General features: G+C 33.5%; 3 protein-coding genes across 10 annotated transcripts; 1 reads left to right on the top strand and 2 right to left on the bottom strand.

The window, feature by feature from the left end:
* Positions 1-3,358: 3,358 nt before the first annotated feature.
* On the bottom strand, positions 3,359-5,124 carry LOC114179731 (transcription factor DIVARICATA-like). Of its 2 annotated transcripts, XM_028066165.2 has the most exons (4): positions 4,822-5,123; positions 4,634-4,673; positions 4,234-4,555; positions 3,359-4,111 (listed from the first exon to the last, which is right to left on the bottom strand). In XM_028066165.2, the coding sequence occupies exons 3-4, from the start codon at positions 4,464-4,466 to the stop codon at positions 3,661-3,663; spliced, it is 684 nt and encodes a 227-aa protein (XP_027921966.1). In that variant the 5' UTR covers positions 4,467-4,555; positions 4,634-4,673; positions 4,822-5,123; the 3' UTR covers positions 3,359-3,660. The 2 variants fall into 2 exon arrangements, with proteins under 2 accessions (XP_027921966.1, XP_027921959.1); XM_028066158.2 differs by having other exon boundaries at positions 4,234-4,673; positions 4,822-5,124.
* A 621-nt stretch (positions 5,125-5,745) lies between these two features.
* Positions 5,746-9,034, top strand: LOC114179688 (Myb/SANT-like DNA-binding domain protein). 6 transcript variants are annotated; one of them, XM_085675277.1, is made up of 6 exons: positions 5,746-5,975; positions 6,536-6,870; positions 6,940-7,515; positions 7,593-8,165; positions 8,258-8,549; positions 8,699-9,034. In XM_085675277.1, exons 2-6 carry the CDS (start codon positions 6,556-6,558, stop codon positions 8,770-8,772), a joined length of 1,830 nt encoding a protein of 609 aa, XP_085531403.1. In that variant the 5' UTR covers positions 5,746-5,975; positions 6,536-6,555; the 3' UTR covers positions 8,773-9,034. The 6 variants fall into 6 exon arrangements, with proteins under 6 accessions (XP_085531403.1, XP_085531402.1, XP_027921928.1 ...); XM_028066110.2 differs by adding an exon at positions 6,195-6,241 and having other exon boundaries at positions 5,849-5,975; positions 8,258-9,034; XM_085675276.1 differs by having other exon boundaries at positions 6,970-7,506; positions 8,258-9,034.
* Positions 9,035-9,604: 570 nt separating this feature from the next.
* LOC114179715 (uncharacterized protein At2g39920-like) lies at positions 9,605-11,761 on the bottom strand. Of its 2 annotated transcripts, XM_028066147.2 has the most exons (5): positions 11,582-11,761; positions 11,262-11,422; positions 10,665-11,106; positions 10,219-10,419; positions 9,605-10,086 (listed from the first exon to the last, which is right to left on the bottom strand). In XM_028066147.2, exons 2-5 carry the CDS (start codon positions 11,323-11,325, stop codon positions 9,885-9,887), a joined length of 909 nt encoding a protein of 302 aa, XP_027921948.1. In that variant the 5' UTR covers positions 11,326-11,422; positions 11,582-11,761; the 3' UTR covers positions 9,605-9,884. The 2 variants fall into 2 exon arrangements, with proteins under 2 accessions (XP_027921948.1, XP_027921940.1); XM_028066139.2 differs by having other exon boundaries at positions 11,262-11,761.
* Between the last annotated feature and the right edge of the window lie 2,797 nt (positions 11,762-14,558).

The following is a 14,558-nucleotide window of genomic DNA, read 5'->3' as shown; positions in this document are numbered from 1 at the left end:
TACTATAATAATATTTCTTTTCTAAAATAAAGAAATAAATTTTATAACTTTTCTTGACTGTAATGAAAAAATTAAAATATTTCTATTTTATGATTTTTCAATTTTGTTTTTCATATTTAAAAAAATTAAATATTAGGTGAAATAATAAAAAAACAATTTACTATTTTGAAATTTAAGAACTAGAGGATAGAATTTTTCCATGACAAAAATATTTTTATTGAAATATTAATTATTTATAATAGTAAGAGAAATACGGCGAATGACATTAAAGTTAAATAATATCACCGAAATGTTTAGAAGTTAATATATTAAATAGATAAGACAAAAATTGTATGGGTAAAAAAAAATCATGATGAAAATACAAACTTATTAAAAAAACAAACGTTGACGTATACGTTGAACAAAATTAATCGTAATAAAATCTATCATTACATTACTCTCCAATTTTGAATGATAAAACAATTCAAAGAGTTGATAATAATGCATTTTCTGATCTAATTGTTCACTATTATTGAAGTGTACATTTATTCAATTTGGTGTTGATAAAAACAATTAGCGAAGAAGTACGATGATGTGTGAAAAGATGAATAATGGAGATGGTGAACCAAAACAAAGTGTACGAAAAAGAGAGGTTTTTGCATGGTGATAGCTAAGAAGGGGAATGCATCTTCGGTGTAAAGTTGAGTCCAATAAAGTTGCCCAAGTAAAAGATTTGTCCTAAATCTTTTGAGATATCAAAAGAACGATAAAGAGATAACTAATACGTTTTCATCTTTCTTTAGATTCGATGAAAGCAAAGTACGATGTGTGAGTCTCAATGTCGTGTTATTTCTTTTATCATATACAGATTTTATAATTTTATACTTTAATAACTCTCTGTAGTTTAATTTTTGTAAAGTTTAAAGGACAATTATTTTATGTTACATTTGCATATTTTAAGCAACTATCTTCTAAAATCTAGATGTTAATATGTTAAATTTAAATTTATTTTATTTTTTAAATTTTTTATTTAGGTAATATAATTTAAATTGAGTAGTTTTATTTATTTTTGTCTGAATAAAATATTTTAATTATTACCAAATTCAAAAAATTATTTAAACATAAAGTAGTTGTTAAAAATTAAAAATAGTAATATTGATTTTTTTTAATTAATCTTGATTGATATTGTTTTCTTTTTTTTTATCAAAGTTCTTTAATATTTTATTTTATATTTTTAATTTTTTTTAAAAGTTATAAAATGTAAATCTAGCTAGATACAAGTAAAATAATACTTGATTGAACTTATGTAAGATTGAGTAAAATTAGCTAAGATAAGAGTTAAGTCAAGTATACTCGAAAGCTGAGTTGGTTTAGGTCGTGCTAAGTTGGTCTGAGTCTAATATTACAAGAAAATCATTAAATGACAACCAATTTAGAAACAAAATATAATTAGTCACTATATTAATTAATTTAAATATTAATTTATAAACTAAAAATTATGTATCTAAAATAATCTTTATTATGAATAAAAAATAATAATTAATTTGTGAATTAGGAAGATGAATTAATGTATGATGATGTATTTGACCAAAGAATTAACATTAACTATCAATGTACTAACATTAAGATGTATGATGATGTATTATATATGTACTAACATTAGCAAAGAATTAATTTAAAATTGAATTAAACATCAAGTCAAAATCATCTCAGATTAACTTTGGTCGATCTCATTTAAGATTGAGTCAAGTTTATCCAAGTTGAACTTTATCCAAACTATTCAAAACCAAAATATGTATTTGACCAAAATTTCAAATTCTTATTTATTTTTTTGTGGAATTTAAATTTTTTTAATTTAACTAATTTGATTACTTAAGGAAATCATAAAGTTTTAATTTCTTTCAAAAATTTCTTACTCAATCAACATACTTTTATCATAAAGCATTTTAAATTCTCCAAAAAAAAAAACTCTCAAAATACCTTATTCAAACACACTATATGAGAACTCAGTAGATGTCTTTGAAATATAACTTGATTTATTTCCCTAATAATCTTTTAAGTCACGCATTTTAAATTTAAAATAACATAATTAGTAACTCTTCATTATTTATCACGTTTTTTAGGTGCTATAATTTTCGGAAAATATATCAAATTCACAAATATGTTCGAGTACCAAATTTTAAAGAATTAACTCAATAATTACGTAAAACAACATTTGATTGTTCAATGATAAGTGAATGTTCTATTTTTACTAAATCACTTTTCATTCAAACAATCTCAACAGTTTAGTACATTCATATCTTATTTAATTATACAAATTTTGATTCCTTGAATGTAAATAGCTTAATTATAATCAAATACTCATATCAATAGATCACATATATAAAAATGCATAACTAGAACTACTTATTCCTAACATCAATTTTGTACGGTGGGAAGGAACTCAAGTTAAGTCCTTTTCTTTTTTTCATTCCTCCTTTTTTTCAGCATAAATGTTTAATCAATTAAGTATTTAATTTAAAAAATAATAATAAATACTCAAACAAATATATGGATCATATATCGAAACCTGAAACTTATTTCCACATCTAAATATATAGTACATATATATAATACACATACACAGCACGTATCTAAAGTTGGCTTCTTCCTTTGTTACTATTACTAATAGTTGTAGAGAAAACAAAAATCCGCATAATGCACAAGGCTATCTATAATATGTTATTGGGTTCCCAAGTAATACAAAGAATCAAAATAAAGCATGATTGTTCCAGTGACCAGTAAAAGAAGAAAAAATGGTGGCTGGCACAACAGTATTGTCACCACAAAAAGGTGGATTTGCTGAAAATTGAAATCAACAAAAGATGAGTATGATAGTGTGAGCCACATTGGAATTGGTACGTGAATATGCCTGTATTCTGATCCAATGAGCATGGGATTCTGGTTAAGTGGAATGCAAACTCAGATTCTACTACCAAATCTGGTCAACTTGCTCTCACAAAGCATATGATTAGAGATGGTGGAATGTCTCTAAAGACATAAAAGCTTACTATATCATCAGAATCTACACCCAAAATTTCAATTCAAGTGCTCAACTGAGTCATCCAAATCAGCAAGGTACCAAAATATACTATTACAACCTATGCTTATGAAGGTACATTTTATATAAATAAGTATCTAATAAGTCCATTATTTTGACTTGGGGTTAATATTTTCATATTGGTCTGAGTGGAAAACCAACAGCAGCATATTGGTCTCGGGTTTTGAGGACAGAACATTGATACCATTATGTGCTTTAATCTGTAGCTTATTGGACAGGAATGAAAAGCTTCCAAAATAAATTACATTTTAAAACCTTCATATTTACACACTTGTGATCTAATGGAGTTCAATAAACATTGTCTCGTTGCCCGAGGCTTAGAATAGCAGAATGGTGCATCGTCTGATGCAGATTGAGTCTATACAAACAAATAGACACCTTAATTGTCTGACTATGTGATAGACAAGAAAAATTGAAAAGGGTTCACTCCAAAACAGTTCAAGGAATGAAACATTATTTAAGTTCATAACATAAAACAAGTACCCTTAGTTCATATATACTTGTATTCATTCAGGGTTATATATTAATATTATCTATGTAGCAGAACTGGTGTGTGGTTCATCACATGATCAGAGCGGGCATTACAGTGCATGAATACCAAAAATAGCTTCCTTGTTGAAACCTGGATTTTTAAGGTTGGCATAAGTCTCATGAAAGGCGCATTCATAGAAATCCTGAGCAGATGAAGGTGACATCAACGTATCATAATTTGGATTGAAAGCCATGAGTGAACCAATATTGTTGTGGCGATTTATCCATTCAAGTTGTAATTTTGACATGCTATTCAGCTTCAGTTTCTGAGAGGGAATGTGAGATTCATTGAGCTTCTCTTGGTCTGATGTAAGATTAACAATGGTGATGTCATGGATACTAGGCCTCCTCTTATTGTCTTTCCCTCCAGAAAGCTTTTGCCTTATGTAATACTTTTGAGCATGGCTTGCCACTTGGGTGGGAGTCTTTGTGATCACAAATTTCCGAGAAATATTTCTCCAGTCCCCTTTACCATACTTTAGAAGTCCCATCAAAAAACGTCTGAAATTTCAACACCCAAAAATCACAGAGATTAAAACTGCATAAGAAGTTAAACAGACTACATTTTGATGCAGAGTAAAACATTAAAAAGAAAGAGAAATGAAGATAATGAAAGTGATGACCTGTGTTCCTCTTCTGTCCAAGGGACCCCTTTTTTCCTCTCCTGATCAGAAGTCTTGACAGTAGCAGGCTTCTTTCTGCAGGCATCATAACATTGGTTCTCAGCCATTTCCAATGAGAAAGAAGAGGTAAGATATCCAGGAATTGGAACCCTCCCTGCTTCTATTTCACAAACATCTTCTTCCAATTCCCTGTACTGTTTGATCACATCACAGACACTTCTTCCCGGGAGCATGGCCGCAACCCTCAGCCATCTGTCTGGGGTATCCTTGTCATATATGGCAAGGGCACTTTCAAACTTCTTATTCTCTTCTCTGCTCCATTCTGTGTAGTGACCCTCTTGAACAAACCAATTCGAATTCGACATAAAACAAGATGGATATGGGGTCTCGAATTCCATACCTTACAACAAAATTCCCCTACACTCGAGACGAACGAGAAACTGAAAAAAAATAAAAATGAACAACAACAACAAAGAACTTACGCAACTATGATTCAAGGGGCAAGATATTAACAATCCTTCAAGTGTTGTCAGCACTCTACTTTTACCCTTTAGAATCGAAGGGAATCTTGGAAATATCATGACGTACCTGGAAATGAGATCATAGTAGAATGATAGCAGAAATAAATAATAAATCCACAGCAAGATGACGAAGATAGTGAACAGTGAAGTCCCAGATTAGAAAAGAGAGATTCTTTACAATCAGGAAAGGAAAACCAAGAAGAAGGTGTTTTCTTTTGTTATTTCTTCCTGGTGAAGAAACTAGAACAATGGAGGTGAGTGAGTTTCAATGGTTTAGACTTGCATCTGTTGGTAACTCTTGTGTGGAACTGGTGTGAGAGAGAAATGGCTTGGGATAAATGTAAATCATTTGCTAGCAATTAGAACTGGTCACAAATTTCAGCGCTCTTTTATAAACTTCCGATTAATTATGTTAAACAAAAAAAAAATTACTTCCAAGGAAAGGGGAATTATCTATTCTCTCTTCATCCCGTATAATAAATATATGTAAATAATGTCAGTATTAAAATACCCATGAACATATTATTGTAATCAATATGATCACGAATTTTACAAATAATAAATAAGTACAAGTAAAAATTCTACAAGAATACAACATTTTGAAAACGGGGACAATTTCCTAATCTCAAATATTTTCTCATATTTTAGTTAGAGCAACTCAACTTCTCACAATCAATTAGAGGACGATGATAGCTAAAGGAAAAAGTATAAAAAATCATTTTAATTTAATTTGTTCTGAAATAATTTTATATTAAATAAAAAACCAGTCCTTATATTATATAAAAGTTGGTATACGGAAAGTATCCTTGATAAAAATACCCTAAGTGCGTAACCCAATTCGCATATGTCTTCCAATTGTTTAATGCTATGACTCTCTTACACATGCTAAACTGAATGTTTCTTGTGATATTAAGTCCAATTTTAAAAGATAGATAAACACAGACGTGTCTACTTAAAGAATATGTTTTTTTTTTTTCAGTAGAAAGTTGAAAATAGATATTGGGCTCTCTCAACTTAGGTCCTGAATAGAGTTAGCTTTATGCCCATTTACTGATGGGCTTCGATTAATGAGAAAAAAAAAAAGAAACAATGAGAGAAGGTTTCAGAAGCTAATAATCCCAGAGAAAAAGAACATACGTATCTCGAGTCTTGAGTTTCCGAAGCACTTACGACGATCAAATTAGCGTTTGTTCCGAATGCGGCATTGTCGATGAAGTACAGGTATAACACTTCGCCTCTTCGCTCTCACTAACTGTTGCCCGTTTTTCCCCCAAATATTTTTCGGCTCTTATACCTCGTCGCGCATGCAAAGATAGTACCAATTCATCGTCTTTAATTAATCTTTCGTTTTTTCCTTTCAATTTTAGTCCCATTATCACTGAAACCCCCCTTTCCCCATCCTTGATCCCTTCTATAATCGAAGCATGCACGTGCATGTAGGTGAAGGTGAATTATAGATATCACGGCTCAGAGTCTCTCCATTTGAGGTTGTAAAAATATCTTGATTTGTCAATTTTGTGTTATTATTCATCTTAGGAGCAAAGGCCTGTGCAATTGTACCCTCTCAAGAGTTATTTTAGTTTAATGTCATTTTTTTTCATTTGTTAATAGTTATTTCCTTATATGCTAGTCTTGGCAAGTTGTTCTTATTATTCTTTGCGGTGTGATTGGTAGGGGTTCAGATGGGAGAGTTGACAATTAGGATAGGAGCTTGTTGTATTTTATGAAATTGAAGTTGGTTGGTTTGATTCTCACTAGTTAATTGCGTGTAAAATTATCAGAACATTTTCTTTATACAAGAATGTCCAGTCCGACTTCTAAAGCTACTTGGACACCTGTGTTCCATGGTATATTTGTTGATTTGTGCCTTGGAGAAATGTTGAAGAATGAACCCGGGTCAACGCGAATTACCAAGGTGGGTTGGAGGAACATTGTTGGATCCTTTTATGCGAAGACTGGTGTGAGATATGACAAAAAGCAATTTAAGAATCACTATGATTCTACCAGAAAACTATGGAAAGTCTGGGTCAAGTTGATTGATGATAGCAACATGAAGTGGGATCCAGAAACGCGGACGTTTGGTGCTTCTGAGGAAGACTGGCAAAATTATATAAAGGTATGAATAGTGATTATGAATTTATTATTGATGTAAGTCCAAGATTGTAAGATGCCCTTTTGGTTCCAGATTAATAATAATGAAGCCAAATTTTCACAGGCAACCCCAGAAGCTGCGCAGTTTCAGTCTAAGGAAATCCAGTTTACAGACAAACTCGATATCATCTTTGATGGAGGAAATCGAGTTGAGGAAATGAAAAGGTGGGCCAGTCTCAAGTGGCAGAATGATGCTTCAGCTACATCTCCTTTGCGTGGAAAAGAGCGAGAGAGGAAACGCAAGTATGTTAGTAGGGATTATGAATCAGATACGACCATTATGGTTGGCTGTTCGCCAACACCAAAAGCTTCTTGGACACCTGCATACCATAAAATGTTTGTTGATTTGTGCATCGAAGAGACATTAAAGGGGAACAAGTCTGCTACACATTTTACCAAGGAGGGCTGGAGGAATATTGTCGGATCCTTTAATGCAAAGACTGGTATGAAATACGATAAAAAACAAATTAAGAATCATTATGATTCAACTAGGAAACTATGGAAAATCTGGGCTAAGTTGATTGGTGATGATAAGATGAAATGGGACCCTCATACCAATACGTTTGGTGCTTCTGAGGAAGACTGGCACAATTGTATAAAAGTATTCATTGTAATTATTGATATTCATTCAATATTATAAGTGATCTTCTTCATTGTTCTAAAAGTAATGAAGTCATTTTGTCACAGGCATTCCCAGAAGCTGCACAATTTCGGTTTAAGGAGCTCCAGTTTTCTGACAAATTACGTGTCGTCTTTGATGGAGCTATGCCAACTGAGGAAATGGTAGTAATGCTTAAAAGGCAAAATGATGCCTCAGCTACATTGCGTGGAAAAGAGCGGGAGAAGAAACGTAGGAATGCTGGTCGGGATTGTGGATTAAAGAGTGCCATTATGGTTAATGCCATCCCAATCAGTACAGTTCCAAGTGAGCAGAGCATGTCCAGTTCATCACATCCCAAGGTCAAAGCTGCCTGGACTCCTACAGTGCACAAGATCTTTGTTGATCTATGTCTGCAGGAGACGTTACAGGGGAATAAGCCCGGGACACATTTTACAAAGGAAGGTTGGAAAAACATTATGGAATCATTTTATGCAAAAACTGGTTTAAATTATGGTAGATTACAACTTAAGAATCACTGGGATTCTACCAAGGAACAATGGAAAATTTGGTGTAAGCTTATTGGCACCAGTTACATGAAATGGGATCCATCTAACCTGAGGTTTGAGGCTAGTGAAGAAGATTGGAGCAACTATTTACAGGTAGGTTAAGTTTCTGAGTGCGGCTAATTTGTAGCCCATGCAAGGTTCTATATCTTAACGGAAGTTCATGATTTCCATTTCTTTTGGTACAGGAAAATCCAGAAGCTTCACAATTTCGCTTAAAGGAGCTACAATTCACTGACATATTGGAAGGCATTTTTAATGGAACTACTGTTACTGGAGAGACTGAACCTACAGCTCAACAGAGGAAAAGTGATGATAGTGTTATTACTTTCCCTTTTCATACAAAAGAACCTGACACTGTCAACTTTGACGAGAAAACTGAATGCCATTGTGATGCGGTTGCATCAAGAAATGGTGCAAGTATTCAAAAGAATGGTAGTGCAGTTTCATCCACTGAAGGCAAATGCAATTATAGCATCGGTGAGTGCATTGAATGCCTTGATAGAATGGAAGAAATAGAACAAGGAAGTGAGCTCTACATGTTTGCTTTAGATGTATTCCTTAAGCAGGAATATAGGGAAATTTTTCTGCAATTGAAAACGCCTAATCTGAGGATCTCGTGGTTGCAGCGGCTTCAGTCGAGCGGTCCGCCTCCGATCTAGGCCTTTGTCATGCTTTCGGTATATATTTTTTTATTTTATAGTACCTCATAGAAAGTGGTGGCTAGGCAAAGGGGTCCGTTCCTTGCAATATGACCGATGACATAAACTTTCAAAGGGTTTCCTAAACGAGACCATACTTGGAAGCTGAAAACTGTATATCAATGACCCATAGACACAATAAGTAGTAGCTGATAAATAGTTCTTTAGTCTATTGATATTATTATAGCGTTATTTTAATGTGAATACCTACCTATCCATTTGCACTTCGTTTTAAATTAGTCAGATGTTATTTTTTGCAACCTCTATGCAGATGTTATCCCAATCTTTCTGTTTTGAATTCTTTTATTAAAGGATTTGACACTACCAAGTTATCAATAGTCGGAAAGAAAAAAAGCAAAATGGTGAAACAGGTTAAACAGGGAATCACGTTTGGCAATTATGGGTTTAGGACATTTGAAGTGTCATTAATTATTTGAAGTCGCAGAACCTTGTTCTTGATTGGAAATTGAAGCTCAAAATACTGCAAAGAAATTACATGATTTTTAGTTCCGCAATTTAAGCTTGTTATCAAATATTCCAAAGGAACGTGATTATGAGTATTTCAGTCATTTCCTGAAATTCCTGTAACAGCTAGTTGTATCCAAGCACTAAAATCTTTATGTGTAACAATGTTTACTGTCAACAACCGTTAACTAACTTTATTTTAATAATAAAATATTCTATTTGAGTGAATAAATAACATATCAGTGAAAAAAAGTACCTTTTAGAATTTACTTTGGTGGTACAGTATTGTATGAAATTAATTAATTGTCAAAATTATTAGAACTCCTTGAAAAAATATATATAATAATATATATACATGTTTGGATACACTTAAAGGCCATATCGGCATCAATAAAACAAAATTTTCCTTAATTTGATTGAACGTTTTGCAGTTCTAAACTGGTTTTCAAACATACTCGTAATGTCTCACACATGGGTATGCAAGGATCTACAAAAAAAAAAAGAAACTCTAAGTTGGAGAGCTATTTTATTCCTCGAGAAAATATTAGATTGTGTAGGATTGGTGTTAAATGAGTGGCAAGAACAAACTTAGATTCAGAGAATAATAAAAGGAACTCTCTTTCTGAAGGATGAATGATGAAACTAAAATTCAGTATCTATGCTCTATCTGCTTCTCAAACTTGTCACACAGAGGGTCTGGAAGTAAAAAATTTCGCTCTCCAGTCTCTCGAACGGTCAACGCATAAATATGGCTACTTATCATGCTCTTTATTCGGAAGCCTTTCTTCCTTACCGTATTCCTTTGACCACAAAAGTACTCGTACCCTTTTGCAGGATCTGAGTCTTCTGCTCTGTAAAAAAAAGTAAACAATTGACAGGATAACATTTAGTTCTTACTTGATACTTGTGGTAAACCTGAACAAAAGATGAAGTATTTAAAAGGCTTGATCTTTGATATATAAAAAAGGAACATTATCACTTACCTCATTATCAATGCAGACCAGCTTCTAAACCCCGCAGCGAGAAGATGATTAATGGTGACGTTTCGGTATGTTTTAGGTTCTCTTGATAAAAAGATTATAGACCATCCACCAGTATGCAGGTACATGTATAATCTTAAAACAAACATGAGCTTTACATTGTTTGCTTCTTTAATACAGTTACTAGTGCTGTCATTATAAAACCTACACGAAAAGACACCCCTGTTAAGTTTATATTCGATGCAATTACAGATAATGAAGATCAACATCAAGGGTGTGTTAAATTGAAAATCAATGGAGTTTTGAGAAACAAGAAATAAAAAATTGGTGAACAGGTGCAAGTTTAACAAACCACTAATAAAAACTTTTAGTCAGCAGAATACTATAATCTGATGCAATCTATATCCTCCGTCACCCTGTACTAGGAGTAATTGATTTGAAGAGATTACCTGTGAAACAAATTGGAAGAGTAATTCCAAGGGAAAATGTCATCTATGTCCATCAAAACCACATCCAAACCATCCTCTAAAGGTTTAACATTCTTGAAGTAATCGTCAATCACAGACATAGTCAAATCCAACTCTCTAGCATATTGACCTCCTTTGATATATTGAACAGCCAGGTTTCTGCATATTGTAGGAAGATTGTATCCTTCTAAGTCATTGAGCTCAGCATGCAGAAAATACAACCTGCAATAACTGTAATAATCCTTTATATTCAGAAGCTCGATTACTCCAGCACTTTTACTTTGACAGGACTGCAGCATAATCACCAAGGAAATCACCAACGTAATTAGTAGAACTCCAAGGGTGAAGAGTGAAGCAACAAAGATTGTTGCAGTAAACGATTTCATGAAGAATCCTGACTCTAGCTCATAATGGCTTCTTGTCTCTGCATAACACGAAAGAAAAAACTTCATTTGGAAGATGAACAATGCCAAGCCAAGAACATGTATGATGTATAAAGTGAGTAAATTTAGTTTGTCATCAAATAAATTGGCACTCATAATTCATAGCTAAAGAGTGACAAAAATTGGCACCACATACCGGAATCATCTGAGAGACTAGGTGCAGAGTATTGCTGCTGTATTTGATGAGTATATGAAGACATAGCTTCGAAGTCCAAACTGCAAGCTAATACGAACCTACAGTCCAGTTCAAGTGGCACCTTCTCTTTGCACTTTGCTCCCAAGTGCCAAAGGGATTACCTATAATTTAACAAGAATTCATTTGCTCGTCGTTTATCATTCATGATATCAAATCAAAAAGCTTCGAGCTTTGCACTTTGCTGTTTTCTTTAAAAAAACAAACTTCTGAAAAGTATTTTCAAACTTTCAGACGGAGATGAGATTATACGAGAAAAGCACCTGAGAAAGACATCACTTAGCGAAAGCAATGATCTTGCAGAAAAAAGTTTATATATTTTCGTTAAAAATGCTAAAAACAAATGCGTTGCCATAGATACGGGTGCAAGGATATTTCGCCGCTTCTCTGTTAGTCGCCGTACTCTAATTGGAGGATTCTGCATTCACAATCCAACGACTTAAACTTTTTTTAGTTTCTATTTTTTTAAACTTTTAATATAGGAATCCAGAAGTTAAAGGACGCGGAAGGAAGCTTCCTTTATTTTTGCTGTGTCTTTCCTTTGTTTTTGTTTTGTTTTTACCTTTTAGCTTGACGATGGTTCTTGAATGTGTGTACTTGTCGGAAGTGTGAAGTTGCATGTCTTTATTGTTTATTCATATTTAAAATAAGTTAAAGTAACTAAAAATTTAAAATGTGTTAAATTATAATGATTAAATTTGGGAATATAGTATAAAGGAAAATATGAGATAAGTTATGTTACTCCAATATGTATATTTTAGAATGAAATTTTGTTTGTTTAATTAAAATTTTAATTTTCTCATAAATTAGAATATTTTTCAAAAAATTGTTTGGTCGAATATTTGAGGTATTTTTTTTTATCAAACTAGTGTCTGATTTTACTTTTGTTTTTCTGAGTGTTATGCAATTGTTATTTTTTTCAATTTTCTTCAATTTGTTAGTTAACTCACTTATTTCTTCTAAAATATGAGCTGTGAGACATTGCAAAGAAAATGAGTGAATTGATAGGTGAGTTAGAGATGCAAAGATGGAATTAATGATTACATCATTCCTTTAGCGACAAAAATAAAACATATGCTTAGAAAATGATATTTTTAGGATTTGATTAAACTGAAAATTTTAGTAGAACTCAATTAAAAATATTTATATTTATAAGTTAATTAAAACTTAATTAAGTCTTTTTTTTTTATCATATTTTAAGATGAAAATTTGTCATAAATACTTAAGTTTATTTGAAGTGAAAGATTTACTCTTATTTAGTAAAAGATATAATTATAATTTAATCTCTAAAGATGCAAATGTGTGTTTATTTATTAAAGTATACAAATATGTTTAGTCTTTTCATATAAAGGTGTGTAATGCTTGTAGGTTTGTTCATTTGCTTATAAAATTTATTTAGAGTATAGTCATTAAAAAAAGTTAGATAATAATAAATTTTAGAAAGTAAAATTAATTAATTATTATTATTATTCATATAAGAATTATAATTAATGATCGATTAGAATCTAAATTAATTACTGACAATACGTACTAAAATTTTTACTATTAAATAAATTAATATCTAAATTAATCTACGTATAAACTCCAACCTATTAATGTTTTATTCATGTAACGTCCCATTTAATTATTAAACGAAATTAAAGTAAACGTCACGCGATAAAATATAGCAGCGTAGTCTTGGGGTCCTTAACGCAACTCCTACAACCTGGCACACCACGATGCCAACATAAAACAGATACAATTCTAATAAGGTGTGTAGAGTAAGAAATCATAAGACGATACAGGGGCCGTAGCCCTAAAGAAATCGTAAATAAAATGACTCCAGCCCAGATGGCTAAGCTACTGAATCACCACTCCCTTGCTGACCACGAGAGCCTCGTCCATCTGCTCCCATCAACTAAGTTGATGATCATCGCAAGGAAGAACAGCCACATACAACACAACCATGCAACAAAACGGGTAAGCTATAGCCAACACATACTCATCATACAGTCAAATATATTTTCATCATCTCACATCCATATAACAACCAAACATGTCATGACTCTTCATTCAATACACTACGACTCGACTCGACTCATTCGGATACGTATAACTTAGTCGGATTCAGCGGATGCTTGCACTTGTGGTGGATACCTCTGCTCGAACCTGAGCTGCTCATCCCCGAGCTATGTGTTACAAATGTTACGATGAATCAATTCTCCCTTACCACAAGGTTAGCCCTTAATGAATTTCAGGCCTCCTGCTACTCTCACCACAGGAGTCAGTCCGCTCTAAGTGAGACTAACTGGCCCCTTAGAGTGTCAGGATACAGTCCTTACCTTGAATCCTTACTTAGTTATACAGATGGGGCACCACCATGGACACCCACTAACAGGGGCCATGGGATTACGTCCCGACCACTAAAGCGCAACCCCGGAGGTCTCACCTAGAGACCCCAAGGAATTTATACGCTGACACGGACCAACATTCATAATTCAGCAATAAGAGAATATTAAAATCATATTTACATTTCCATACCAACCCCTGAGATAATTCCTCATACGCGTCAGATTTCGAATCCATACCTTTGATCATCACCACCCCATGAATCTAAGGTCTCATCTCATATTAATCACGTATCCCTTTAGTTCCAACCCATTCATTCATTTCACATGACAATATCATACCCAACCCGTCATACGTCGTTCATAACTCATGCCAAACATGCAAAATATTCTATTATATACATGTCCATCTTCACACAATCATACTCAACCAAAATAGATCACTCGGGAAACATCAAACATCCAAATCACAGCACTGTCTCGCCCAACATCCAGCTCAGGCTGAGGGGTCTCGCTCAGGCGAGACATGCTCGCTCAGGCGAGCCTCCCCCTCGCCTAGGCGAGAGCACAAAAGCAGGAGCATGAGCAACGCGGGATCTCGCTTAAGCGAGATCCCTCTCGCCTGGGCGAGTTGCCTGCTCGCTCAAAAGTTGAGCGAGTCGCCTGGGCGACTTTTCGTGCAGAGGCCCTAGGCTAGCTCCCTGTTTCATCTCGCCTAGGCGAGATTGACTCGCTTGGGCGAGATTAACAGGTCTCACCACTGTTCCCCACTGCAACAGCCATGTTTTCTGACCAAACAACATATGCAAAGTACTTTCACACCTCAAACGACAGATCCAACCATACAATCAACAAACAACGCATAAACAGTTCCAAAAAGACTCGAAACTAGAACCCTAACTTCCCGTACCTG

Source organism: Vigna unguiculata, chromosome 1 (assembly GCF_037176805.1).
Source record: "Vigna unguiculata cultivar grain cowpea cultivar isolate G323 ecotype 2 chromosome 1, ASM3717680v1, whole genome shotgun sequence".
NCBI lineage: Eukaryota > Viridiplantae > Streptophyta > Magnoliopsida > Fabales > Fabaceae > Vigna > Vigna unguiculata.
Note: the sequence above shows the minus strand (reverse complement) of the source record. Positions and strands in the feature narration are given on the sequence as shown.